The 27,153-nt window shown below is 45.9% G+C and overlaps 1 protein-coding gene across 3 annotated transcripts in view; it reads left to right on the forward strand.

Moving 5' to 3' along the window:
- The window catches only part of fgf14 (fibroblast growth factor 14), a 182,646-nt gene that overhangs the window by 28,649 nt on the left and 126,844 nt on the right, over positions 1 to 27,153 (forward strand). Inside the window, exon 1 of one of the 3 annotated variants that reach the window (XM_035393259.1) lies at positions 25,158 to 25,241. The exons of the other annotated variants lie outside the window; for them this stretch is intronic. Coding sequence (XP_035249150.1) covers positions 25,172 to 25,241 — 70 coding nt within the window. The 5' untranslated portion in view covers positions 25,158 to 25,171. Of the gene's footprint in view, positions 1 to 25,157; positions 25,242 to 27,153 lie in introns of those variants that run through there. 3 annotated transcript variants of the gene reach the window in all.

A 27,153-nucleotide genomic window follows, 5' to 3' on the forward strand; every position in this document is an offset into this window, starting at 1 on the left:
ATGGATGCGGGAGGCTTCGATGTACCAGCTGGACGTGAAATGGCGATAATCGATTCGAAGTGTAATATCCATAAAACACCCGAGCTTGCACTATTTTTACGATTCCATTGACCAGATTGCTTTCGGAGTATTTAGGCAGCCTTTACTATGATTAACCCAAGAATGTAATTGCTATCGTGATTTAACGCAGACTTGACTTAAATGGTTGGGGGTTATCCCCCCCACCCCACCATCCTTCCGAAACCAGCAGTTTTCATGCGTAAAGTCACGTACGACATACAAAAAAAGTTGTTATGGAAAGTAGTGGTCACGAACAACCAGGTTAAAACTACATACCTGGCGGCAAAGTCTTTAGCGTTGAAAAAATGAAAATCGGGTTTATTTTGTGTTTAATGTTAGCAAATTATCATATGATTTTCCAGCCCAGTAAAAGCGAACACAGAGCAGCATAGGCCTCGGTCCTTTCGACACCAGTGGGACTTCACTCTGCATCCTAGAAAAGCACAGCAGCGGCCTCTGTGTATACACGAATTTATTTATTTATTTATTTCACAGTAGCGCTAGGCGTTGCATTGGTCGTCTGTGGTATGGTACAGTAATCGAATATACAGTTAAAAAAACAAAAAACAAATAACAGATCAGGAAGTTGCTAGAGTTGAAGTACTGGTGCAGTGTTCTCTGAGGCCTTCTGCCCCAGCAGATGGCAGTTTCAGATAGTCCTCGTGCTGGGTAACGTTTGTCTGACAGTGGCAACTGTCTTTCTGTTGGCAGTGTCGCGCGCCTTTCGGAGCCATGAGCTTGTTTTTGCCCGCGTGAGTGGCGTGTGAGGTAAACACAGGTTTATTTTCAGTCCGGAGCAAAAGGGAGCAGATTGCACGTAGAACCAGCCGATGTGGAATTCCAATGAGAACGTAACTTGAGAACTTTGGGCACTACACAGGCTTGTTCACTCATGTCATTTCTGCTATGTTAAAGTCCTCTTTAAATGAACATAACTGAAACGTTGGCTTTGTCCCTGGAGTATTAACATGCGTGGCAAAATAACAATGTCTCCGTGTTGGGTCCAAGTGAAACGGGTGCATGATATTTAAGCACTCTGCAGACTGGTATATTTGGAAAAGGACAACCATGACATCTTTATCCGAGGAAAACTCTTATTTTCTCACCTTTTTCATCAGCAGCTGGGGTCTTCATTCTGTGAAGTCATCAGTATGTGATAACTGGCTCATTTTTAATGGGAAATCTGACGAGATCGTATACTCACTTTCTGTGATATGTTTGGAAATAAACGGTTTTCCCACTGAGCACTCAGTTCAGTATGAAGTGGCAGGCTCTTCTGGTCCCACTCTACATCACTTCCTGTGACGCTGGGGAATTTTGGGCTGGCGTTCAGCGTACTGTTGTAATGAAATCACAATTGTTGCTCTAGTTTGGAAAACATAAAACGATTTCTTATTTATTTTACGTAGCTGGTTTACATGTGTTTGTGAGTTTAAAAAAATGTTATTCTGCTTAAAAGTAAACTGTAAATTATAGGTGAAGGTTCGTAGTGTCTCATTGTGCATATTTATTTACATAGGGGATGAAAACTGAAGCTTGCAAACTTATCTTAATCAAAGGGTGTATCTTGGTAATATTCCTTTTGGGAAGAAATGGGTTTTGTTACATGCTGTATATATTTTAACATCTTAACCATTAAGTCATATATATTTAAAAATGGAACATTGCTGTAGCTGTTCTCAAATGCCTTGTGTGACTGTACCAACTTGCACCGCATAGAATAACTTAATTTTTTTCTGCTTAGCCTAGAGTACAATCTAACTTTCATGTACTAAGTTGGGAAGGTCATATATCCCACCTCACATTGACTAATCTTTTCTTTCTTTCTTTCTTCTTTTTACCCGCCACAGTGGGTTCAGTTATGATTTTCATTTTGTCACATAAATAGTGTCATGTAGAAATACAAATGCTCTTTTGTTGCCACTGAATCATTTTTTACCATCTTCCCGAGATTTTGTTCAGGGAGTTTCTGCTTATGAATTCATTTTTCAGTTTGTCATTGCATCATTTGCTTTATCTTCCAATTAATTTTGAGTGTATTTGTACTGAACTTTTCCTTATGATTTTGTTTTACATTCCTATTTTCTTCCCAATTTTGTTTTGTTCCTGTTATTGCCGTCATTTATAATGCTCCATTGTCATCTAATTTACATCATTTTGCCCAACCATTTTATTATATTTCGACTTTATATTGTGTTTACTATGGCAATGTGAGTAGAAGCAGACTAAAGTACTGCGGTCACAGCTACATTGTGTGCATACATGTGCACTCTGTGGCCTCTTTAATAGGTTCTTCTGCTTGTTAAAGCAAATAGCCTGCTCCTGCAAACAGAATATAATTTGGCTGCAACTCAGTGTATGAAGCATGTAGACAGGGTGAAGAGGTTTAGTTGTTGTTCAACCGAAAAAATTGGAAATGGGCAAGGCATGTAGTCCAAGTGACTTTAACCATGGTATGATTGTTGGTACCAGATGTGGTGGTTCCAGCATCTCAGACGAGTTTACAGAGAATGGTGCAATAAACAAACAAACAAAAAAAAAAAAACATCCAGTGAGTGACAGTTCTGTTTCCAAAAACACCTTGGTGATGAAAGAGAGAAGAGTAGAATGGGCAGACTCCTTCAAGCTAGCAGAAAGACCGCACATTCTGGAATAAGGGTTGTTTGCAGCAGTGGCGTACAGAAGGACGTCTCTGAATGCACAAGGCATCAGACCTTGAAACAGATGGGCTAAAGCGGCAGAAGACCATGCCAGGTTCCATTCCTGTCAGCTAAGAACAGGAAGATGAGGCTACAGTGGGCATTTGATCACCAGAACTGGACAATTTTAAGATTATAAAAATGTTACCATGTCTGACACATCTCAATTTCTGCTGCAGTATGCCGATGGTAGGGTCAGAATTTGGCGAAAACACCATGAATCGATTCATGGACCCATCCTGCCTTGTGTCAAGGGAGCAGGCTGGTGGTGGCAGTGGTGTCCTGGTGTGGGGAATGTTTTCTTGGCGTACATCAGGCACCGATTGAGCATCATTTGAATGTCACGGCATACCGAAGCATTGTGGCTGACCTTGTGTGTGTGTGTATCCCTTTAAGGCCGCAGCCCTGCCCCGGTTTCCGAAGGGACACTTCCCGGAGGATAATGCGTTGTGTCACACGGCACGCGTCATCTCCAGATGGTTCCATGAACATGACAGTGACTTCAGTTTTACCCCGATGGCCTGCACAGCCCCCAGGTCTCAGACTAATAGAGCACCTTTCCGATGAGGTGGAAAGGGAGATTCGCGGCATGAACGTGTGGCCGAAAAAGCTGCAGGAGCTGTGTGATGCTATCGAGTCTTTGCATATTTTATATTGCAGTTAAGTCTCTTAAACTGGCGGGATTTACTGTTTTCGGAGATCTACCGTCCTGTAGGTCTTCACTCCGGCCCTGACAAAGCACTCCTCAGTCAACAGCTAGAGATCTACCGTCCTGTAGGTCTTCACTCCGGCCCTGACAAAGCACTCCTCAGTCAACAGCTAGAGATCTACCGTCCTGTAGGTCTTCACTCCAGCCCTGACAAAGCTCACCTCAGTCAACAGTTGAGTTGCTAATTAGTGGAGTCAGTTTTGCCAAATTAGGGTTGAAGCGAAAACCTACAGGATGGTAGGTCTCCAGGAACATTGTTGGGAACCACTGCCTTAAACTCTAAATGACTACAGTCACAGTTAAGTGGCACTTCTGTAACTTGATGATGAAGGTTACAATAATTAGTTATAGAATAATTTGCATGCGCAGGAAGGAGCAGAAGTTCTCAGCATGTTAGTGGCTTTTGACCTCAGTTACTTAACAACACTCCTAATGTGAAATAAATTATTTGAAAAGTGAAGTTTATCATAAAACAGGAGCACGCACTGAAACTTGGGCGAACAGTGGTAGTGGTAGGGGCTGTGGGGGAGGGGCGAGGGGAGAGCTTGGCAAGATAACTACAGAATTTCTATTACACGAAAGTGTAATTATACATAAATATGAATCAGTGATTACTTCAGAAAAATGACATGTACAGTATTTGTCAGCTTTCAAGACCGTGAGTGCAACAAACCTGGTTTGATTCCAAATATGGATTTTCATTTTTTGCAAAAAAAAAAAAAAAAAAACATGGTTGTATAAAGAGCAGTTTTTTATTTCTCGAGTGCACTGAAGGTAATCACATGTACTAAAGGTTGATTAAAATAAATGAAATGCCTGGTACCTCCAGTCACCGACCTTTCTGAGGTTTCAGGGTCTTATCAGATAGTGGGGGCTTGAGGTGGGCTCTGTGAGACTGCACTCTGAGGAACAGCCATTCAGACAGTGGGGGCTTGAGGTGGGCTCTGTGAGACTGCACTCTGAGGAACAGCCATTCAGACAGTGGGGGCTTGAGGTGGGCTCTGTGAGACTGCACTTTGAGGAACAGCCATTCAGACAGTGGGGGCTTGAGGTGGGCTCTGTGAGACTGCACTTTGAGGAACAGCCATTCAGACAGTGGGGGCTTGAGGTGGGCTCTGTGAGACTGCACTCTGAGGAACAGCCATTCAGACAGTGGGGGCTTGAGGTGGGCTCTGTGAGACTGCACTCTGAGGAACAGCCATTCAGACAGTGGGGGCTTGAGGTGGGCTCTGTGAGACTGCACTCTGAGGAACAGCCATGAATGTTGTTCCTATGCGCACACTGAGCCCTGGGAGTCTACTGACGTCACGCCAGACGCATCACTGTCCTCTCATCCTGACCTCATTAGTGCTCTTTAAAAGTCCCTTTGACTTATGTCTAAAAAAAAAAAGCAAAGCAGGTGAAGCCAGTCCTTGACCGTAAGTCAGAAACTTGCAAGACATTATTTATTTATTTATTTATTCATGTATTTATTTATTTTTTGCCACCTGTGTCTTTGGTTTCCAGATGCGCCACCCCTCCCCCACTCCCACAAGTATACACTGAGAACATATTGAGATTTTCATTTACTTGGGTGTGTGTGTGTGTTGGGGATGGGGGGTGGGGGCAGTCATATGACACATACCTTCTGTGGTGTGCTTTTGGGTCAGCTGTGGTTTCAGAAATGGCACTAATGTAATGTCACTGTGCACTGGTCTGTCCTTAACTTTAGATTTTCTAATTTTTTGAAAATTCTTTCCGTTTCTTAGACTTTTTCAGTAATTTTAGTTTGTATCATACTCCTGTGTCAGTTTTTTGAATTTGTTTAATATGTATTGTGATCATGTGTTCAGTATTTGTTGCAGTTGCATTGAATCTGGGCCATCGGTCTCAGACGTGCTGGGATGTCCTCCAGCTTCGGTCAGGGCTGGTACTGGTAGCGTAGCACGTCTGTGTTCACGTGCGGTGCTGTTCCAGCCTTTCCTTCTGCTAACGATGAGGTCTCGCTGCTTCAGCCGAGCTCATCTTCAGACTGAAGGGGAAAGGAAAGCAGCCCAAGCTTGTCTGTGGTGTCCTGATTATATAATAAAAAAAATAAACGTGGTCTTGAACAACAACAAAAAAAGTAGCACCTAGCGGGAATACCTCTAGTCTTATGTGTGGGTTTCTCCCTTATTGATAGCTCACTTGGGCTGCCATGATGAGAACTGGCATCTGTTCCATATTCCAGTGTGTGGATGGACCCCACGGTCTGGTGTCTGTTAAGGCTCTGATCCAGTGTGTGGATGGGCCCCACGGTCTGATATCTGTTAAGGCTCTGATCCAGTGTGTGGGTGGGCCCCATGGTCTGATATCTGTTAAGGTTCTGATCCAGTGTGTGAATGGGCCCCATGGTCTGGTATCTGTTAAGGTTCTGATCCAGTGTGTGGATGGGCCTCATGGTCTGGTATCTGTTAAGGCTCTGTTCCAGTGTGTGGATGGGCCCCATGGTCTGGTGTCTGTTAAGGCTTTGATCCAGCATGTGGATGGGCCCCATGGTCTGGTATCTGTTAAGGCTCTGATCCAGTGTGTGGATGGGCCCCATGGTCTGATATCTGTTAAGGTTCTGATCCAGTGTGTGGATGGGCCTCATGGTCTGGTATCTGTTAAGGCTCTGATCCAGTGTGTGGATGGGCCCCACAGTCTGGTATCTGTTAAGGCTCTGTTCCTGTCTGTGGATGGGCCTCATGGTCTGGTGTCTGTTAAGGCTTTGATCCAGTGTGTGGATGGGCCCCACGGTCTGGTATCTGTTAAGGTTCTGATCCAGTGTGTGGATGGGCCCCACATTTCAGCAGATTAAATGCAACGGCCGATATCATGGTGTCCAAACCAATAGCGGAGGTTACAGCAGTGGGTGCTGATTGGGTGAAAAGAGAACACACACACACAAAATTGCTTTTTGCGTGTTTTGAAATGATCACGTCCTCAGGGTTGACAAAGACAGCACTGGAGAGTCCTTCAAAGTGCAGTTCACCTGTTTCAATTAAGAGATAACGAGGCTGCGGTTGTAGTGTTCTGACAGGAGGTTAAGAGCGCAGCGGTGAGGAGATCCAATCAGCGGAAAAAGTAAAGTGCCCCCGATATTACACACTACAGCACGTTCCCTTCTTACCTCAGCCACCGAACAAATGTGCCGTCTTCATTTCGCCGTACAGTGTTAATCCGGACTGAACGAGGAAGTCAGTACTGTACATTACGACGGCACCATCGAATGGACATTTCATGCAGCGTTTCAGAGACTTCTTTTGATTACTGTGCGGATGAGTTTTGCTTTTTTTTTTTCATGAGCGCTGTGTTACGATTAACTCCATGTCGCTGTGCTGACATCCTGCTTTAAAACGTGTTTGTTACCCTGATCAGTACTTTTTCCAATACTAAATTTGACATTGGTGGGGTGGGCGGCGGCGCTGAGGCTTGGGGGGGGGGGGGGGGTGCTGGGGGGAGGGGGGCTGGTCGTCCGCCTGCTCACACCGCGTGCTGAAGGGGGCAGGCCTGTCCCACAGGTTAACAGCCGCTGGGCCCTGAAATGAACCGGGTCGTTTTAAGGTCCGAGCGAGTCTGGGGGAGCACGTGATTAACTCAGTTAGGTGATTAAGAGCTGGGTTCGAATGAGCAGCCGGGTCCCCCCCCCCCCCCCCCCCCGAAGACATCGCACGGCTCTGTGCCGTTGAGAGTGCCCAAGCTGTAGTGTTTAACCGTGTAGTCGTGTTGTCAACGTGCCGCAGTCGGTGATGGTGAAGGGGAGCTGTACAGTGTTCGCGCTTCCCAGGTTTTAATAGAATTTTGTGATGCGCTAGACGATGTGCTCCTTTTAACGCATGCTTCAGACCTGTCAGCTGCTGGCAGCAGTATAAGCGCTGATTTTTGTGTCCTGCAATGTGGGCGGCAGTGTAGTATTATGGGCAGGGAGCTGGTCTTGTAAACTAAAGGTCACAGGTTTGATTCCTGGTTAGGACACTGCCGTTGTACCCCTGAGCAAGGTACTTAACCTGCATTGCTTCAGTATATATCCAGCTGTATAAATGGATGCAATGTACATGCAATGTACGAAGTTGTGTAAGTCGCTCTGGATAAGAGCGTCTGCTAAATGCCTGTAATGTAATGTAATGAGAAATTATGGGCAACAAAGTCTATTGTAATATTTGAATTGTATTCCTTTTTATGCAAAGCATTTTGCCGCATGCTACGATCTGTAGTTTATAATTGGATATACATACCCTCACTCTCAAGTTCACTATTGTATATTCGCTTTGTATTTGGTATATACAAGTCCACTTGTGAAAATAATTTGTATCTACTTTTGAAGCTATAACCCTGGAATGTGTGTTTGAACAGTTTTTAAATTACTTTAGCGTGGTGGCAGTGATTGATTTTATTTTGTGCCTATAAGATGGAGCTTGGAATTGCCTCAAAGTGTTTTACTTCAGATGTGAATATTAGCCTTTCTTTTCGGTTATTTTTAATACTGTGCTGCTGTCCTATTCTTAAGACAGGCCTACGCTGTAAGGATGGATATATTGAACTTGTGAATTTTTCCTGGGAACAAGTGCTCTTCATCCGAACACTTGAAAAGCACCTGTCTTGCTGGACAGCTGACATTGCACGTCTCTGGAGGTGCTGCACACTTGCGAGATTTTCTGTCCTCGCAAAAAAAAATGTGTGTGAAGAACGAATTTGCAGCTGCTCACATTTCTTAAAACGCTGCCTCAAACAGTGCTGGTAAAGTGTCTAATTATAGGCCGTCCGTAGAATATTACAAGCAATTATCTGCGAATCTTTCCGGAAGGACTTTTTCGGCGAGTACGCCCACGTAGCGCGAATGATACACCTATTCCCCCGTTGCTAAAGATGGGCGATTTTTTAAAAAAAAAACGTCTGCACGTGCTCCCTGTCCCGTTGCCGTGCGCAACTTCAGACGTCACCGCACAACCTTAAAGAGGAATCGCGGCGGCCTCGTCCTTCAAATAAACGGTTAGAAAAAAAAGACGGTAGCGCTAAAAGCGCTGAAACGGGATTCAGGGCATCGTCGAGGCTCTTATTCCTGTGGTGTTTTCCGCGGATGACAAACCGGGTGACACACTTTCTTTCATCGCTCTGGCGCGGGACTCAGGAGGGGTCGAGCGGCGGGTCGAAAACACGGCGGTATGCGCGCGCCTGGTTTCACTTCGGTGCAACAAACAGAGCCTGGCGCCCCGGCGGGGGACTTCATGATGCCATGCGGACCGAGGGAATTAACCGGCAGCCCGGGCGTGTCTGGTCCTGTCGCGGGCAGCGAGGTTCTGCTTTGTCAGTCATAACCGTGCAGGTAATGGGATTTCTTTTGGGGAATATGGCACCTCAAAGACAACCTGGACGCGTTTACATCAACATATTGTTCTGGTAGGCTACCAGACCTACTCCTAAAACTTCTTATTTTACTCAGGAAAATATTTAAGTAAGGTATATGATATAGCAGGTATACATACTGCAAAAGTAGTATTGTTGAAAATCCACCACAAAATCTTACATTATAGTGAGGCTATTCATTAAATTCCACATGAAGTGGCATTACTCATATGGTGTCTTGCACACCTCATTAACTAATTAACTAATCACCACTGCTCTGAGCAATGTATCAAGTTAATTACAATGTTTACAAAATAAAATAAAATAAAAAACCAAACGCCTTTAAAATGTCCGCTCTGTTCCCCCAATCTCCTCAGACCCTCCTGTAATTCCCTAAGGGACCGTTCAGGTACAGTGGATGTGATGAGGGGCTATCTTGGGCTGCTCTGCAGGCATGGTAATCTGTGTGTGAATGCTCATGTGCAAAGGGCTGCTTTGTGTTTAGTGTTTCTGGTGTGCACTGTTAATGGACTCTATGGCCACACAAATCTGCTGTTGGGCTTGCTGTGTACCCCTTATTCTGGGCTACTGATGGGATGCCCTGCCCTGGTGGTGCCCAGAGGCCCTGTGAGCTGGATAAAGGGCACTTTCTCCGCTCCTGTCCGGTCCCTACCTTCGCGGGGTGGGGGGTGGTGGACGGGGGGGGGATGGGGTATAGCGGGTACTGCGCTGTTGCGCAACGTGTACGTGATTCACCTCGGTTTCTCAAACCCCCCGGTCGTCCAGCTCTGGGGCGGCCTGCTCCTGCCAAACCCGAGGTGCGCTTCTCGGGTTTCTTATGAATAAACAGCTCCCGTTATGACTAATGTGTTCCCTCTTATCCCCCCCCCAGACGGCTATTTAAAGGAGGCTTTTATTTTGAAGTTATTTGGCACAGGTCGATGAAGTGGTGCCCTGTGATAATCTGGTGGAGTGGGGTTCTCCCTGGCTGTGTCTGAAGCAACCTCCCAACTACTGTGTCCTCAAAATATGTGCTGTCTACTAAACATACTGCAGCCTGCAGACTGTTTAGTGCATAGTTTTGCAAAAAAAAAAAACCCTCCATACTATTTTAGTAAAAAGGCTCTGCCTCTTCCTCTCTGATTTATTGGACCTCCTAAAAAGTACGGTTTACTTTCTGAAAAACCCCTGAAGTAAGTAAATCATCCGTAGGGTATTTTAAGTACACTGCATTTAGAGAAAATCTTGCCTACTTAACATCTCGCCTACTTTCTCATCCAGTGTACTCAACTTGTATACTCAATAGTAGGCGAGTAGGCCCTTTGGGACTGGGCCTCTGTGTGGTTGCGCCGCACTTTACCTCGGCATCAATCTGCTGGTAACGGCCATGCCAGAAACTCATAAACCCACAATGCATCTGGGCAGGGCCGTGCCGAAGATCTGCTGTGCTTTCTCTGAGGAAGCTGCTCCACAGCTGCCTGCCCTGTGCCGCCCTGTGCTTATTGCAGATGGACTCTGAATTATTTAATAACACGTCCACTGTATGGAGGAAGCACGGTCTTTCTTTAGCTGCTGGAAGATAATTTAAAGGCCCATGTTTGTTTTTTAAAGGTTCAGTAACAATATATATAATTTTTTCATAGACAAAAAAAAAAACAAATTGTTTTACAGACAGTGTAAATGTAGTGAAAGTTTATCAAAACCTGCTTGTTGCATGAATGCTATATGGTGCCAGAATAGTTCTCTTTTGAATAATGCACAATCTGTGCGTTGTGTTTTTTTTGTGTGAGCCTATTAAGAAAGTATGCTGCTTGGAAATAAGTGTAATGCAGTCTGTTCGCTGTGGAATGTGTAACATGCTGGATTTATGTGTTCTCAGAGGGACGTCAACCATAAAAATAACAGCTGGATTAAAAACAACGCACGAGGACTCACGTGAGCCAGCACAGCAGGTCTGAATGTGATTGACAAACAAGCTGTTATTACGAATGTCGGGAATCACTGGAATGCAGTATATCAGCCTTTTTATTGGCTGGACCGCAACAACAGAGCCAGCCCTACAGACGCGAATGTCTGTTACTGACTGAGTGAATGAGTGAGTGAGTGATGAAGTTACACCATTGGTTGGCCGGATCACGTGTGTTAGGTCCAGCCATATACTAGGTATTTAACCTGGTCTTGTTTTCCGTTCACAAATGTAGTCGGCCTGAATCAGGCCTGCTGGATCGTTTTCCTTGTCTAAAGCTTTAGTCTGTATTGGGCTATTCCATGTCTATTCCTTCTTTGCATGCTGATCTCATTCGAGTCATTTTTTCATTAAGTGCCTTAATAATGAGTTAAGCAGGGAAAGGTAACTGTGCCGCCATTTGCCCTGTGTTATGTGTGTGGGAGCTTTCGCTGCGTACGGCTAAAAAAAAAAAAAGAAAGAAAAAAGTTAAAGCCAGAAAGGGCGGTGAGACCCGCGCTGATGATTGACACTTTGACGTGTTTCGCTGTTTTGGCAGGTGGAACTAATTGGCACTTGTTTTTCCTGCATTCGTGACCCCAGTGCGAACAAGCGCCGTCCCGCTGCTGCTGTGGGGGTGGGGGAGTGGGGGGGTGGGGGTTCCAGGCTGTTTTAAAAGTGCGCCGGGTTTATGGAGCTGACATCGGGGGCTTTTTTTTTTGACTGGTGCGAAGCCGCTGACCTACCGGTGCACTTGGGTCACAGTAGACCAGGAGTGGGCAGTTCTAGTTCTGGGGAGCCGGTGTGTCTGCAGGTTTTTGTTTCCATCAGTTACCATGCCATTACCCTGGCTAAACGAGCTAATTGGCTGTACACACCCAACACTGGTTCACTGGTAGAATAGATCACAGTTACATACAGGGACACAAGAACAGTCTTTGGCTGTCATTCATGCACTTACCGAAGAAATGTAGCTGAAATGTCAGGTGGTGTAAAAATGTTAGGGGCTAATTAAGTAATTAAGGCCAGAAGTTGGCAGAGAACCAGAAACAGACTCTGCCCTCGCTGCCCGCCTCTGCTATAGACCGACGCTCAAGGAAACAAAGAGAAAAAGGCAACGATTACATTTATGAGTCAATGGAGGCATTCCTCTGCAAGTGGTATTGTTGAAAATGCAACACAAAACACTTGGCATTATAGCAAAGGGATTTTGTTAAATTGCACATGAAGTAACATTACTCTCTCCTATTGAAAAAGTGGATTGCTGAAAAATATGTGCATTTTTTTAAAAAAGCATGTGGCAAAACAGAGAGGCAGGCCCCTCATTTAGATCATTGTTTTTCAAGAAAAACATGGCAGCACAGATTTGAGAGTCATTCTAGCACACAGAGTCCACTCCATGCCATGAAGAACCCCCTGTGTGGTAGAGGACATTGTGGAAAGTTAAATTACGTTTGATGTTGGGTTTCAAGAACCTGAATTGCGTTTGCTTCATAAAATGCGAGCTAGGTGATCATGGCTTATGGCAATATTCCTCTTGTTAGAGGGCTGAACTCTGAAATTCTGAAATTATGAACCGCACGTTTGGGGGAAGTGTCTACAGATGTCTTTGGATCAACGGGATGCAGCTGAAGAGAAAAGTTTCCCAGTTTAACACGGAAGACCGAATGGCGCTTGGCGGTTTTTAGGAATTCTGTCGATGCCAGGAGGAGTGTGTTTTCGGATTGGCTGGTTTTCGCACAGCACCATCAGGCCATGCGAGAACAGCGCAAAGCAACCGACGATGATTAAATTTAACTGCGGAATTTAGATCACTTGACGTATTACATTATTAAATGCTTGCCATTCACAGATATTTTATTTGAGTGCCCTGCTGCGAACAGCTTGTTTTATGTTTTTATGTTTTGTATATATTTTAATAACACTGTAGAGCAGCTTCCTCGTGCTACACTGAAATGCCCCACCTCCTATTTCACGTGTTTCTTGGTGGACATTTTAATTTATTGTCGGATACTCTGCACCGAGTCTAATTCGTGGTAAGTGTCATTGGACATAAACACTGTGCTGTCATCCTTCTCTTGTGCCTGATTAAGTGGTAATTGAATGATTAACCGAGATGACTGCAGCAATTACTCAAATTTCTCTCCCCCCCCCCCCCCCCCCACTCATTGCTTGAAATAGATGATTCTCCCCCCCTGGTGGGAGGAGGACTGAACTACATGTGGAAAAAAACAACCTGAGATTTTCTCTGGCCTTAGTTCTTTTTTTCTTCTGCTGTGATAGGCTACTATCAGGGGATCCAAGGTCTAGAATTGCTACTTTGGAGATCAGTCACATGACGCAGTTTGATGACGTGACGTGATTTAAAAAAAATGTGTAGACCTTCATGCAGAGGAAACCACGCTCTAAAAGTGTGTCTGGAAGGACGGACAGACTCTCGTCTCTTTTAAGGTGGGGGTGAAACTCGTCTTTACGGCTTGCGGGGGCTTTATCGCGGTTCTGTAGAGGAGAGAGGAGTAGGACGGTGTCGTGTTTTATCCAGGGCAGCCCTTTAATGGCAGTGGACAGAAAGGGGCGCTTGGGCTCAGTGCTTCAGCTGGAGCTGTTTCCACTGAAAACCCTGTTGGTGGAGAGAAGATGGTAGACTTTAGACTGTGAGCTGTTCGCACTGCCCTGGATAAGGGGGGAATAATGATGTGATTTCCACCTGTGTCCCGCGTTGTGGGCGTGGCCCCAGTTCGTGGGGAGAACAAGTTGTGACCGAACCGGCGATGACATCACGGTGTCCGGAGGGCGTCGGTGCAGCTTGGCTGGCGCTCTGTGGAGAGAGCAGCTGATCAGGAATGGCTTACTGACTGGCGCTGAGGCACAGACACGGCACAGCTGCGCTGCGTACACACACACACACACACACACACAGACATTCACACACACACACTCACACACACACTCACGCACGCACGCACGCACGCGCACGCACGCACGCACGCAAACACTCACACACTCACACACGCACACGCACACACACACACCCACACGCACACGCACGCGCACGCACACGCACACACACACACACACATTCACACACACACACACACACACACACACACACACACACACTCACACACACACTCACACACTCACACACTCACACGCACACACACACACACACACACACACACACACACCCGTAAAAGGCCAGCGGGGCACAGGCCGGGGTCCAGGGGTTCAAATTAGCCTCTAATTAGCGTGCGGCCACCACAATGCAGCAGAGAGAGAGGAAAAGAGAGAGAGAGAGGGAAAGAGGGAGAGAGAGAGAGGGGGAGGGAAAGTGAGAGAAAGGGTGAGTTGGAGAGAGGGTAAGAGAGGAAGAGAGAGAGGGAGAGAGAGGGTAAGGGGGAGAGGGAAAGTGAGAGAAAGAGAGAGGGAGAGAGGGTAAGGGGGAGAGGGGGTAAGAGAGAGAGAAGGAGAGAGCGAGGGGGAGAGAGAAAGTGAGAGAAAGAGAGAGGGAGAGGGGGAGGGAGGGAGGGAGGGAAAGGAGGGAGATTTGTGTATGATGTGAGTATTTGTGTATAATGAAGCAGCTTGCTGTAGGCTGTGTAAAACCCACACATGTCCACTGAACGAGCAGCTGTCACCGGAGCTGTCCGTCCTCGCCACGCTCACATGCTAATTTACCGGCGTAGGTTTGTTCAGCGCTTAATTTTCCACCGGCGCTCGTGACAAGGTCAACCGCAAGCCATGAGCGGACTTTCAGACGCCGACCGACGAGTTTCCACTGATCCGTTACACCCCCCCCCCCCCCACAAACACACAGACACACACACATACACATACACTACATGCCACACGCACGCAAACGCTCACGCACACACACAAAAGCACACACCACTCACACACACACACATACAGACACACACACACACACATACACATACACTACACGCCATACACACGCAAACGCACACGCACACACACACAGACACATACACATACACTACACGCCATATGTACACACATGCACCACACACACACACACAAAAGCACGCGCACGCACGCACACACACACACTACACGCCATATGCACCACACACACACACACAAAAGCACACGCACACAAACCACACAAACGCACACACACACTACATGCCACATGCACGCACATGCACCACACACACAAACACACGTGCACACGCCACGCACAGACACACACACAAACACACGTGCACACACCACATGCCATGCACACGCACACACACACGTACACAGACACACACAAACACATGTGCACACACCACACGCCACACACGCCACACACACACGTACACACACGTGTACACACACACACGCACACACACACACACACACCGTACACACACACACACACACACCGTACACCCTCCAAAACCTACTGCTCAGTCATTTACACCCCAGGTTTATCTCTCTCAAAGGCTTGAGCACAAACGCTGTTCTCCTAAGCGTCTGATGAGAATGTCTCTCTTGCTGGGGTGTCCGGATTTGGGCTGACGCACAAGCAGGCCTTACTGAAGCAAAGTGGCGGCTGCGTGTCGCTGTGATATTTTTTTTCCTTTCACTATTTCCAATATCTTATCTTATCTCAGTCTCTTCTATCATCATATTTACCAACGGCTGTCTTGTGTGTGTAACCCACCACAGGAAAACATAATGCCAACAAGAATAGTTATTTTATTCATAAAGGTCCTTCTCACTGAGTGGATTAGATGCTCTTTGCCAGTGGATTAGCCTAGTTTAGTAAAGAGGAAGTTGAGAATAGCTTGATACAGAAAGTTTATTTTGTTATTTGGCATTTGGCAGTGTGTAGTATACAGTGTGCGATGTGCAGTATACAGTGTGTAGTGTGCAGTATGCAGTGTGTAGTGTGCAGTATGCACTGTGTAGTATACAGTGTGCAATGTGCAGTATGCAGTGTATAGTGTGCAGTATGCAGCGTGTAGTGTGCAATATACAGTGTGTAGTGTGCAGTGTGCAGTGTACAGTATGCAGTGTGTAGTGTGCAGTATACAGTGTGCAGTATGCAGTATATGCTGTTGCTCGGTCCCTGGGTGAATGGTGGTGGATGATTGCTTGTCAGGACTAACATAAAGAGCGGAACATTCTCCAGATTTATGTTTGAGGGGAATGAGCACATTGCTCTGTGCCATCAAGGCGTGCGGGGGAGATGATTTGGGCTGGACAAAAAGTCCTGCTTAAAAAAAAAAAAAAGAAAGAATGTATTGGCGCTATCTAGAAGGAAAGAATTGTGATCGTTTTCTTCTGTAAGCAATAAGAGAACAGTTTAAAGCCATTCGTACAATGACAGTCTGCCGCTACAACTGAGGCATTTGATAGTGCCAATCATCATACTGCCCAGAACCTCTCGTCTCATGGCTTCGTTTTACGAACTCGCATCACCCCAAGAATTGTAGCGCGAGAGGGAGGAGCTCCAGGGAGCGTAAGGCCAGATGGGGTTTCCAGGTTTCACACATCGGGTTGTAACCCTTCTGCTTTTAGCTGCTATCTTACGGTGGGTGTATTCGCAGATTTTTAAAACAAAATCAGTTCACAGGTAACTTTTCATCACTTGACAGACTGCCTTGACTTCCCTGCTTCACAAAGTCCCATATTGTATATCACAATTACCTCTTTTTGATTTAACTAATATCTGTGATGACAATCAAATCTTTGTCTTGACACTTCACTGAGAACTTTTGAAATTTATTGTCCATAAATAAATTAATTGAAAATTTTTGAAAACTGCTCTCTTGATTTCTTAATGCTGAAGTGGAAAAAGATGTGTGCAATGTGTGGAGTCTTAAGATCATGTTCTTACATACTGAGCTACTCCTTTTCTGAGTACTTAGGTTGCAACTACAGTATATTATCTGCCCTGCATGTTCCTCTGTGTGTGTGTGTGTGTGTGTGTTTACAGCGTCTGTGTGTAGTGTGCATGTTCCTGTGTGTGTGTGTGTGTGTGTGTTTGTAGCTTGTGTGTGTAGTGTGCATGTTCCTGTGTGTGTGTGTGTTTACAGTGTGTGTGTGTAGTGTGCATGTTCCTGTGTGTGTGTTTGTAGTGTGTATGTAGTGTGCGTTTGTGTGTTTGTAGTGTGTGTGTAGTGTGCATGTTCCTGTGTGTGTGTTTGTAGTGTGTATGTAGTGTGCGTTTGTGTGTTTGTAGCATGTGTGTGTAGTGTGCATGTTCCTGTGTGTGTAGTGTGTGTGTGTGTGTGTAGTGTGCATGTTCCTGTGTGTGTGTGTGTGTGTTTACAGTGTGTGTGTGGTGTGCATGTTCCTGTGTGTGTGTTTGTAGTGTGTATGTAGTGTGCGTTTGTGTGTTTGTAGCATGTGTGTGTAGTGTGCATGTTCCTGTGTGTGTTGTGTGTGTGTGTGTGTGTGTGTGCGCGTGCGTGCATGTGTGAATGTTCTCTTGGCATGTTGTGCTCTGCTGCGTTGCTGCCTGTTGGTGGCACACTGGGCCTCTTTCATCATGGTGTCACATGGTGTCTCGATACCGGTGCTCCGCTCTAAATGACCAGTATAACAAAGCCGTGCGCAGGAGATAATCACATGACCTCTTTTAATGCTTGTACTGTAATGCACACATCAAATACACTCATAAATATCCCACAAAGTCACCCTCAGTCTCTCTTTTGGAACCCATCTCCTGTTGTCTGTTTTAACACTGCTAATGAGGGAGCCTCTGCTTTTGAACCGACCCGGTTTGGTCTCATGACGCCTTTCACATTTTAATGACCGCAGGAGGTAGACCTTTGTGCTAAGCTAGGAACGTATGCTCATTTGGTCTCTCAGCGAGACGATTGGGCTCCCATCCCTTCCTGTAAATATCAGAGACGGTGGCGCTGACTTCATAAAAAGATTCGGTCTCTCTTCCGACCGTTGACTTTGGCTAATACGGTCATAATTATATTTTGATATTCTTTTAATTTGGATCTAAATTGAAAAGGATTTGCGTTTCCAGGACGTGAACGCGGGTAGAATGTAAACTGTGAGATTGGTGTTACCTGATTGTGTTCTCCAACCCCAGATATTGAATTTCATTACATTCTTCATCGCTCCCCTTTAATTATTTGTTTGTTATCAGTGGGTTTTTGCACAAAAGGGAAACAGTTCCATCACTTTTAGCGCTATGCACCAAAAATCTTTTATCAGGAGAAAAATGCAAATGGGCTTTGAAAATTTGTCCTTTTTTTTTTCTTTCAAACAATCTAAAGCTTAGATTCTGCCAAATTGCACTCTCTTCAACTCTGAACTACGCAGTTCCAAAAGTGTTACTTTTGCTATTGCTGACGCAACTGGCTGCGGGGTTTCCATAGATACCGTAATAAATGAAAAGAGCGTCAGGCTTATCCAGTTTTGCTGTTCAGTGTAAGGCTAAGTGCTGTGGCTGGACTGGAACTGGGCTGAAGGTAAAACTCCCGGACTACGTTGAAGACACGGCTGTTGATGTTTTCTCTAACCTCTGCGGTAAATGACACGAACCGTTTCACACCTGTAGAAATGTACCGTAGCAAGTACTTGTAACATGTGAGGATCAATGTTGTGCCATTTGTCATTTTTTTTAAATGAACATTTTTGAAAAGTTTTTGGTTTTGTACTAAATCAATGCCCCCCCCCCCCCACCTTTAAGTTTTCAGTTGAGTTCAGTACAAATTAGAAATTTAGTACCTTTCAGGAGCCTGTCAAATACCCATACTAGCATAGCCTAGTGGACGACAGACACACTCTGGGACCGATCTCATACACTCCTGTGACCCATTTTGGGTCCCGACCCGTAGAAACGCCGGCTTGTTGTGTTCCCGAGCTGAGAGTTCTGCACTCTGTGCCACCCCCCTCTCTCTCTCTGGATCTGAGCTAATTCCCAGTGTGAGCCCTGCTCGTGTCATTTTAATGGATTCTTTTTGACCTGCAGAAACCTCCCACTGCACATGTGTAATTGTGGCTGTTCTCCTTCGTCACGTCTTAAACGTCTTCGTCGTTTTGACACCCGTAATGGAACCTTGCGTTTCTCCTCTCTCGTAAAAAAATATTATCAGGTACGTGACTGCTACTTTAAAATGGCGCTCAAATGAAATGTTATTTTTTTATTGATTTAATTGTAAATATTAAAAGCTTTGCCTGACTACAGAGCTCAGAACTTACTGTGGTATGCTGCCGTTACACAGATTAAGAGGCTTCAATCGATTCAGAGGCTGTCCACACGGGTTTGTAGTAGGGGCCAAATATTCTGTGTTAAAATAGTAAACTTAAATGCAGCTTTTTTTTTTAATGGCAAAAAGGGTGTTATCTAGTTGAGTTCAGCGTAATGGGTGTCAGTGTTGGAGTACAGGAGATTGTATTTTTGGTGTTGGAAATGAATGTGAATTTTTCCTTTTTGCCTTTGTCACATCAAGTCACTGTTTCCCAGATGTTTTATATTCTGTAAATATCAGTTATAAATGTTTTTTTAAAGCCTGTTTGGTGGCTCTGCTGGTTGAGGCGCTGCTCTAGAGCACAAAATGGCCAGTATTGAATCGGAACACGCCGTTGCCACCTGAACTGACAGCCCTGCAGGATGGCTCATAATTGGCTGGGAGGGATGTCAATCAGCAGGATATGGCTCATCTGTAGCCAATCGGGAGCTTGGTAGTGTTCGCCCATGTGATCTCCTCCATTGCAGTGCCCATTCAAACTTTAGTGGTGAACAGCAGTGAAAAGAAACAACTGATATAGCATGTTTTTGAGGAGACCAAAACAGTCTCAGTGATAAATTAGTCTTGGATATTCAATTGCAGGCTCCAAATTGGGTGAAAGTAGGGGCAAAGTTATTAAAAACACAATGTTTGCTCCCAGACATTGTAATGAGCAATAATTTTAGCTTGACTTTGTTGGCAGCAAGAAGCAAGCTTGGCAAAATGCTTGCAAAAATAATCACAAGAAGGTAAATTTTATGGTTTCCAAACAATTACAATTATGAGGTTTTTGTTATAACTGCAATCATAAATGATTTTTAAAATGGCAGGCTCCTACAGCACACATCTAAGGACCACTTCTTGCCTGATTCAAAGAGGAAGATTACTCGTGTTTAATTAAAAATGAATGATTCGCTCTGTTTGTAAGTGTTTAGATCCTTTTGAAGATGCTGTGTAACTGCTTCAAGCAGTCATATGTTTGGAGTCATGCGAGAATGTACGGAATTTCTTACATGTGCTGACTCAAAATGAACATGTTTGGCAGTGATTCATTAATAAAAATTGCTTCATAAGTATTGGGATGGCACTTCAAACAGGTTTTTGTCAAGAGTTGACTGGATAATGAGCGAATCTGCAGTCCTGAGCCAGTAGGATCGGTACACTTGGAGACTGAAGACGCCTTGGATTGCAGTGTAGAAGTGCAGTACAGGGCCGTGTAGAATGAGATTCGACTTCACTGTTTGGAAACAAAGGGAGACGTATATGGATGCTTACGTTAAGTATCCTTTATTATTTTCTTCTCTCCTCCGGGTGAATATTAATGAGTCCCAACGTTCGCGATGCCGTGAGATTCTCCGAGTGGCTTGACCCAGCTCGCTGGCACACAGCCTTCAGGTAATTCATACAAATTGCAAATTGTACGGAGGAAAAAGCAGAATATCTTTTTTTTGTGTGGTGTATAGAAAATGAGGACTAGCAGTGAGCTTCTTTAATGAGGGGTGTGGGTTGTGTCCTTGTCGAGGTGGTGGGGTGGGTGGCGGGGCGGGGGGGGGGGGGTTATGGGGGGGGGGGTGCGGGTATTTTGTGTTCTTTTGCAAGGAACTTTACCCCCCAAAGCAAAAAAAAGGTAAAGTTATGGAAAGTACAAGATGTGACATTTTCGACACTTTTAATTATTGATGCAGTCGAATGCAATGTTCTGTGGTTTTGTGATGGGCTGTTCCTTCTGTCTGGCATTGCTGCAGTATTTCACAGACATGGGCTTACGGAGTGACCACATTAGCTATCAGAAGCCAGAGCAGAGCTCGGTGGGGGATGATTCAGTTGTTCACGGTGTGTGGTGGTGCTGGGTGTGCGGGGGGGGGGGGGGGGGGGGGGTGGGGGGGGGCACAGACCAGGGCTCACCCTATAACTCTCTAATGAAATGAGATCCAGGCCCTATAACTCTCTAATGAAATGAGATCCAGGCCCTATAACTCTCTAACGAAACGAGATCCAGGCCCTATAACTCTCTAACGAAATGAGATCCAGGCCCTATAACTCTCTAACGAAATGAGATCCAGGCCCTATAACTCTCTAACGAAATGAGATCCAGGCCCTATAACTCTCTAATGAAATGAAATCCAGGCCCTATAACTCTCTAATGAAATGAGATCCAGGCCCTATAACTCTCTAAGGTGGCCAGATCTAGACCCTATAACTCTCTAAGGAGGCCAGATCTGGGCCCTATAATTCTCTAAGGAGGCCAGATCTGGTCCCTATAACTCTCTAAGGAGGCCAGATCTGGGCCCTATAACTCTCTAAGAAGGCCAGATCTGGGCCATATAACTCTCTAAGGAGGCCAGATCTGGGCCCTATAACTCTCTAAGGAGGCCAGATCTGGTCCCTATAATTCTCTAAGGAGGCCAGATCGGGTCCCTATAACTCTCTAAGGAGGCCAGATCTGGTCCCTATAACTCTCTAAGGAGGCCAGATCTGGGCCATATAGCTCTCTAAGGAGGCCAGATCTAGACCCTGTAATGTGGAGAGTTTTCACCATTCCCATAATGCAGCGTTTCAACAGCAATGAATCACTCCGCAATCTGGCACATCCTGTGTTTCCCAGTAATGGGGGTGTTTATAATTTAATTTCTTAACCAGAGTCTTCAGGTGTTGTCAGGGGAGAAAAGTGTAGTGGTGCAGCTTAATTGGATTCTCTCTGACACAAAACCGCACCTCAGCGCTCATGGGTAATGTAGTCCCAATCGCATACAGTGCCCCTGCTCAGCGATCTTTCATCGACGCGGTGGCTGTGACCCGTAGCAGACGGCATGCTCAGGCATCTTTGAAGTGAAGCAGTGGGAAAACAATGCATCTTCAGTGACATACAGCAGTGCAGTTTTAAAATAAGGTTGCGATGAGACTGAACAGGATGTAACTCTTGTGTAAAGAATAAGCGCTTGTCCTTGTTGTTGTGTATTTTTCTTGGGGCGCAGGTAGTTGCTTGAGATTGCTGGTACTGTTGCTCGCGTGTGAGATTTACACTACATCCCCTCTGATTTGGGATCATTTCTGTTTCCACGCAGCTGCTGCTGTTACCGAAAAAGCTCTTTATCTGTTTACAAATAAAAACAAGTTCACATTGCTCGCTGTGTCTGGGCTCTCACTCCTGTGTAACACCGGCTCGACGTCTCACCTGAAGAGCCGTGATTATGTTGTTACGGGGGAAGTTTTCTCGTTGGGGGGGGGGGGGGGGGGGGGGGGAAGGTGAAGGCGGTGGTTTTTCTGGAAATGGAGGTCTTATTGTCAGAAAGCTGGCTTTGTCGCTGTGAGTTCGGTGCGCTCGAGCACTCTTGCTTGGTGATGACAGCGTGTGGGGATGGGGTCTGAGGGTTTAAATGGGCTGAAGCCTGCGCTCAGGCGTCTGAACTGATCTGTGACTGTGGTGCAGTGACTCCCTCACCGTTTACTGTGCTGTGTGAGTTTCCTGAACAGTGATACGAGTCTGCAGTCTCTCTCTTTATCTCTCTCTCTCCCCTTCTCTCTCTCTCTCTCTTACTCTTTCCTTCTCTTTTACTCTCTCTCTCCCCCCTTTTCTCTCTTTCTCTCGCTTCACTCTCTCTTCCCATCTCTGTCTCTCTCTCTCCCTCCCTTTCCCATCTCTCTGTCTCTCTCTCCCTCCCTCCCTCTCCCTCTCTTTCCCTCTGCTTGCCCAGCTGCCTGTCAGAGATCTGTTGTGCAGGCTGTGCTGTACGCTGCCTGTGTTTTGCTGCAGTGCAGCAGGACAGTGTTGCAGCTCAGTGTTGCAGCAGGACAGTTTTGCAGCAGGACAGTGTTGCAGAGCAGTGTTGCAGCAGGACAGTGTTGTAGCAGTGCAGTTTTGCAGCTCAGTGTTGCAGCAGTGCAGTTTTGCAGCAGGACAGTGTTGCAGAGAAGTGTTGCAGCTCAGTGTTGTAGCAGGACAGTGTTGTAGCAGTGCAGTGTTGCAGCAGGACAGTGTTGTAGAGCAGTGTTGCAGCAGGACAGTGTTGTAGAGCAGTGTTGCAGCAGGACAGTGTTGCAGCTCAGTGTTGTAGAGCAGTGCAGTGTTGCAGCAGGACAGTGTTGTAGCAGTGCAGTGTTGCAGCAGGACAGTGTTGTAGCAGTGCAGTGTTGCAGCAGGACAGTGTTGTAGCAGTGCAGTGTTGCAGCTCAGTGTTGTAGCAGTGCATTGTTGCAGCAGGACAGTGTTGTAGCAGTGCAGTGTTGCAGCTGGACAGTGTTGCAGCAGTTGCAGTGTTGCAGTGTTGTCGCTGACAGGTTGCTGTAAGTCTGCATTTTTTTTTGGGACTCTATGACGTGATGGATCCATTCCCAGGGTTTTTGTGAAAAGGAAGAGAGAAATTGCGTTACATGCCCAGAGTTTCCCATTCATCCCTCACCACAGGCACCGCCGACACCTGCACTCACATTCTCTCCCTTTTATCCCTCCACCTACGCTGCTTTGTCTCCGTTTTGTGCTGACCTTTCGGGGTGCGGGGGGTGGGGGGGTGGGGGCGGTGGGGGTTGGTGAGGGGGGGATACTCTTTTTTCCTCCTCCTTCTCCGAGCCCGTATCCTCATTAGTAGTCCTCTCACTGATGTGACCCTTTCGTTTTCCACCAGGAACTCGTGGCTCCCGATGTAAAGACAGGGCAATTAACGGTATTGCATACTGTGCGTTTCTGCCCGTCTTGATCGGGGGGGGGGGGCGGGGGGGGTCTTGCTTTCAGCGCCGTGTTTCCCGCCGAAACGGCGAGCCGCGGGCCTTGGCGGCGGCGGCGGCGGCGGCTTCCTTCGGGGGCCGTTTATGATTTCATAAACATTGTGGCGGTTTGGCTCCGTAGCCGAGGACAGAGAGGAAAACACGCCGCGCTTACGAGCGATCAGATGTGGACCCGTGCCCAGCCCATTCAACTGCCTCGGCTGGCAAGAGCTTTCCCTCCGAATTTACATTCACAGAAAGGAGGAGGTGGAAGAGGAGCAGGAGGATGTCAAAGAACAGGGTGGTTCTGTTTGCCCATATTGTGATGTAACCAGAGGCAGGGTCATGGACTGGGGGTACCTTTCCTCCCGCTGGGTCCAGCAGGGACTACAGGTTGTTATGGCCACCCAGTTTGAACTACAACTCCCATGATCATGAGGAGAGCCTAAGACAGTTGCCAGCTTTTGAGTCTTGAGCGAAAAGTATACGCTGGAGGACTTTTGGGAAAAAAAAATGATGGATTGAGAACAGGGGGAAACAAGACCTTGTGTAGTTTTTTTATTTTATTTTTGCTCTATATTGAACTTTTGGATGCTTTGTTTCGGAAGGCCCCCTTAATGAGTTTATGAGTTTGCCTCCAGAGAAAACCTTATTTAAAGTTTGTTAATGGATTAAAGAAGCCTTTTTTTGGAAGTCTGGTTTATGAATACATTTCTTACCACTCACACTCCACAAGACCAAACGATATAGTTCCCAACTTCTTGTGACATCACAGTATACACCAGGGTGCGTCTGCTAGCCTGTATCTTAACCGGAGCCATTGATTGGGCAGTTACTTGAATCACTTGTTGTTTGGCGTAGAAGTAACTCTAAGCCCTCAACCATAGACGCTACAGCAATAGACAGCTGGTAATTGCTTGTGGTGTCATTCCTGTTATCCAAAGTGAACGTCTGGCCGTGTTTTCTAATTTCTCATGGTAGAAGTATGAGCACCACAAAGGTTTTCCCTGAGAGAAAGTTTTTACATTATTCAGTATCTATCTAATCATTGTTTAGTTTGGTATCATGCCATTGACATTGAATTAAATAGATTCTTTTAAGATTTCATCTTAGAGTGTTTAGACACCCTGTGTTTGTGTTTCACCCAAGCCTTTAAGTGCTGTTAAGTGCTGATATGTCCAGGCACTGTGCTCAGCGTATGGAGGTATGGGAGTGTATTTCTCAGCCCAATTTCAAGCCCTTCGTGTCAGGCCTATTTAAATACCAACCGAAACGTCCTGCCAGTTCTTCTAAATGATCCGATTAGCGGCAGTAAACTTGTCGTTTGAAGGGTATTCAAGTGCTCGCCTGCCTGCTTGCCAGAAAATGACCATGAGCGGTAGAATTGCTTCACAGTGTTCGTAGATTACAAAGAGGAGGCGGGGCTTTAAAGAGTCTGTGGTGGGGTTAAAGAGGAGTCTAATCATCAGGGGGGGTGGGGGGGTGGGGGTATGTGAGGGCCGCTTCGATGGACACAGGGACGATCATCAGGGCCGTGGAGCGACGACTTCGCTCTGCCATCAAGACCATCCCGCGGGGTGAGTGAGACCGAGGTGGCGGTTTTGTGTGGCATAGCGGTTTTGTGACATAGCGGTTTTGTGTGGCATAGCGGTTTTGTGTGGCATAGCGGTTTTGTGTGGCATAGCGGTTTTGTGTGGCATAGCGGTTTTGTGACATAGCGGTTTTGTGTGGCATAGCGGTTTTGTGACATAGCGGTTTTGTGACATAGCGGTTTTGTGTGGCATAGCGGTTTTGTGTGGCATAGTGGTTTTGTGACATAGCGGTTTTGTGACATAGCGGTTTTGTGTGACATAGTGGTTTTGTGTGGCATAGTGGTTTTGTGTGGCTTAGCGGTTTTGTGACATAGCGGTTTTGTGTGGCATAGTGGTTTTGTGACATAGCGGTTTTGTGACATAGCGGTTTTGTGTGGCTTAGCGGTTTTGTGTGGCTTAGCGGTTTTGTGTGGCATAGCGGTTTTGTGTGGCATAGCGGTTTGCACTCTAACCACTGCTTGGAACTGTTTGAGACGACCTTGAAATGAAGGGAAGGTCAAAAATCGAACGTGATTCGTTTTGTTCATTGAAGTTACTTTTTTCAGTGGTGGAAACTGGCTGAAAATTACCCCCCCCCCAGCTTGTTTTATAGGGAATTATTTAATGTGAGAAGAGTGTATATTGTTATATATATATATATATATCATTATATTGCTTTTATAAAATAAAATAAAATAAATAAATAAAATTCACCGTGAAGTGGAAGTGCCCTGCCTGGGCGCAGTGACAGCAGCTGAAGTTTGCTTCTGCTGTAAACGACAAAGCTGTCGTACGAGTCACGAGCCACTTCTGTTGTCTTCAGTGTTTTGAAGAATCTATTAATTATTCGGACATGTCTATTATCCTCCCATAATCAATTAGCAAAGGTAGCAAACCCGTTTGCTTTCTGCAGTGATTAACTAATAATGACAAGGCACTTAGTTCATCTTTCAGAAATCCAAATTGCTCCGTGTTATTAATTTGAGAAAAATAAGGCGGATTGGTTTCAATTAAATCACCGCGACTCTGTAAATAGCGAAATGTTAAATGTATATTACTTGTCGGCATTCTGACGATGGGTCTTGTGACGAGTTGGATGTGATTGACGTTCCTGATTTGGCGGGAGGAAGCAGCGTTGTCTTTGCTGCGTTTGTTTTATTTTTTATTTCCTCTCTTGTTCAAGCAGGGGGCCTCGAAAGACTAATTTTCCTTATTAATTGTGAGCCGGCGTTTCGCGCGCTGTGATTATTGTGATTATTGCGCTTTCAGACCGTAATCTCACGTAATCTCGCTCGTCAAGTAAAGCAGCCCTTGCGTCTGAGTCGCGGCAAACAGCAATTACGTAAACATGTAATTACGGTGGCGGTCGGGGAGCGAGCGTTAGCCGTTAGCGTGAAGTAGCCGCGGCGCGCCGAACAGCCCAATCAAAAGGGCTGCCCGGCCTGTTCGGCCAATAGGATAAGCCGCCCTGAGCGGGTGAACGTTCTGAAATTAGCTCGGTACTGTACGGTACTGAAACGCCTCGAAACGGTGATGTTGACGCACAGTTTCAGTTGTGTCCATTTCGGTTTGGGGAAGGGGGGGGAATGAAACTCACATCGGTTATTTAAGTGTGCGCAGTCTCACCCAGCGTTGCACTGCATGGCCAGCTGCAGAACTGCTGTGCTGAAGACCGGACCCCTGTGTTTTGTGTGGAGTAATATTGGGTTTACTTCTCAGCTCTGGCGCTCGGCATAAATGTACACAATTTGCCAGACCAAAACAGCATAAAAGTAAGTTTCTCTTAGTTTGAAAGGTTAACCCCTTATGCTGTGTGGAACCTTTAATTTAATATATAATCTAATGAGCGATTATTTTGGTAATGGGTTTGTAATGCCAAGTCTTTTTGTTCAGCTCTTGTTTAGCCCGAAGGTGAGAT

This window comes from Anguilla anguilla, chromosome 15, assembly GCF_013347855.1.
Source record: "Anguilla anguilla isolate fAngAng1 chromosome 15, fAngAng1.pri, whole genome shotgun sequence".
In the NCBI taxonomy this organism is placed as follows: domain Eukaryota; kingdom Metazoa; phylum Chordata; class Actinopteri; order Anguilliformes; family Anguillidae; genus Anguilla; species Anguilla anguilla.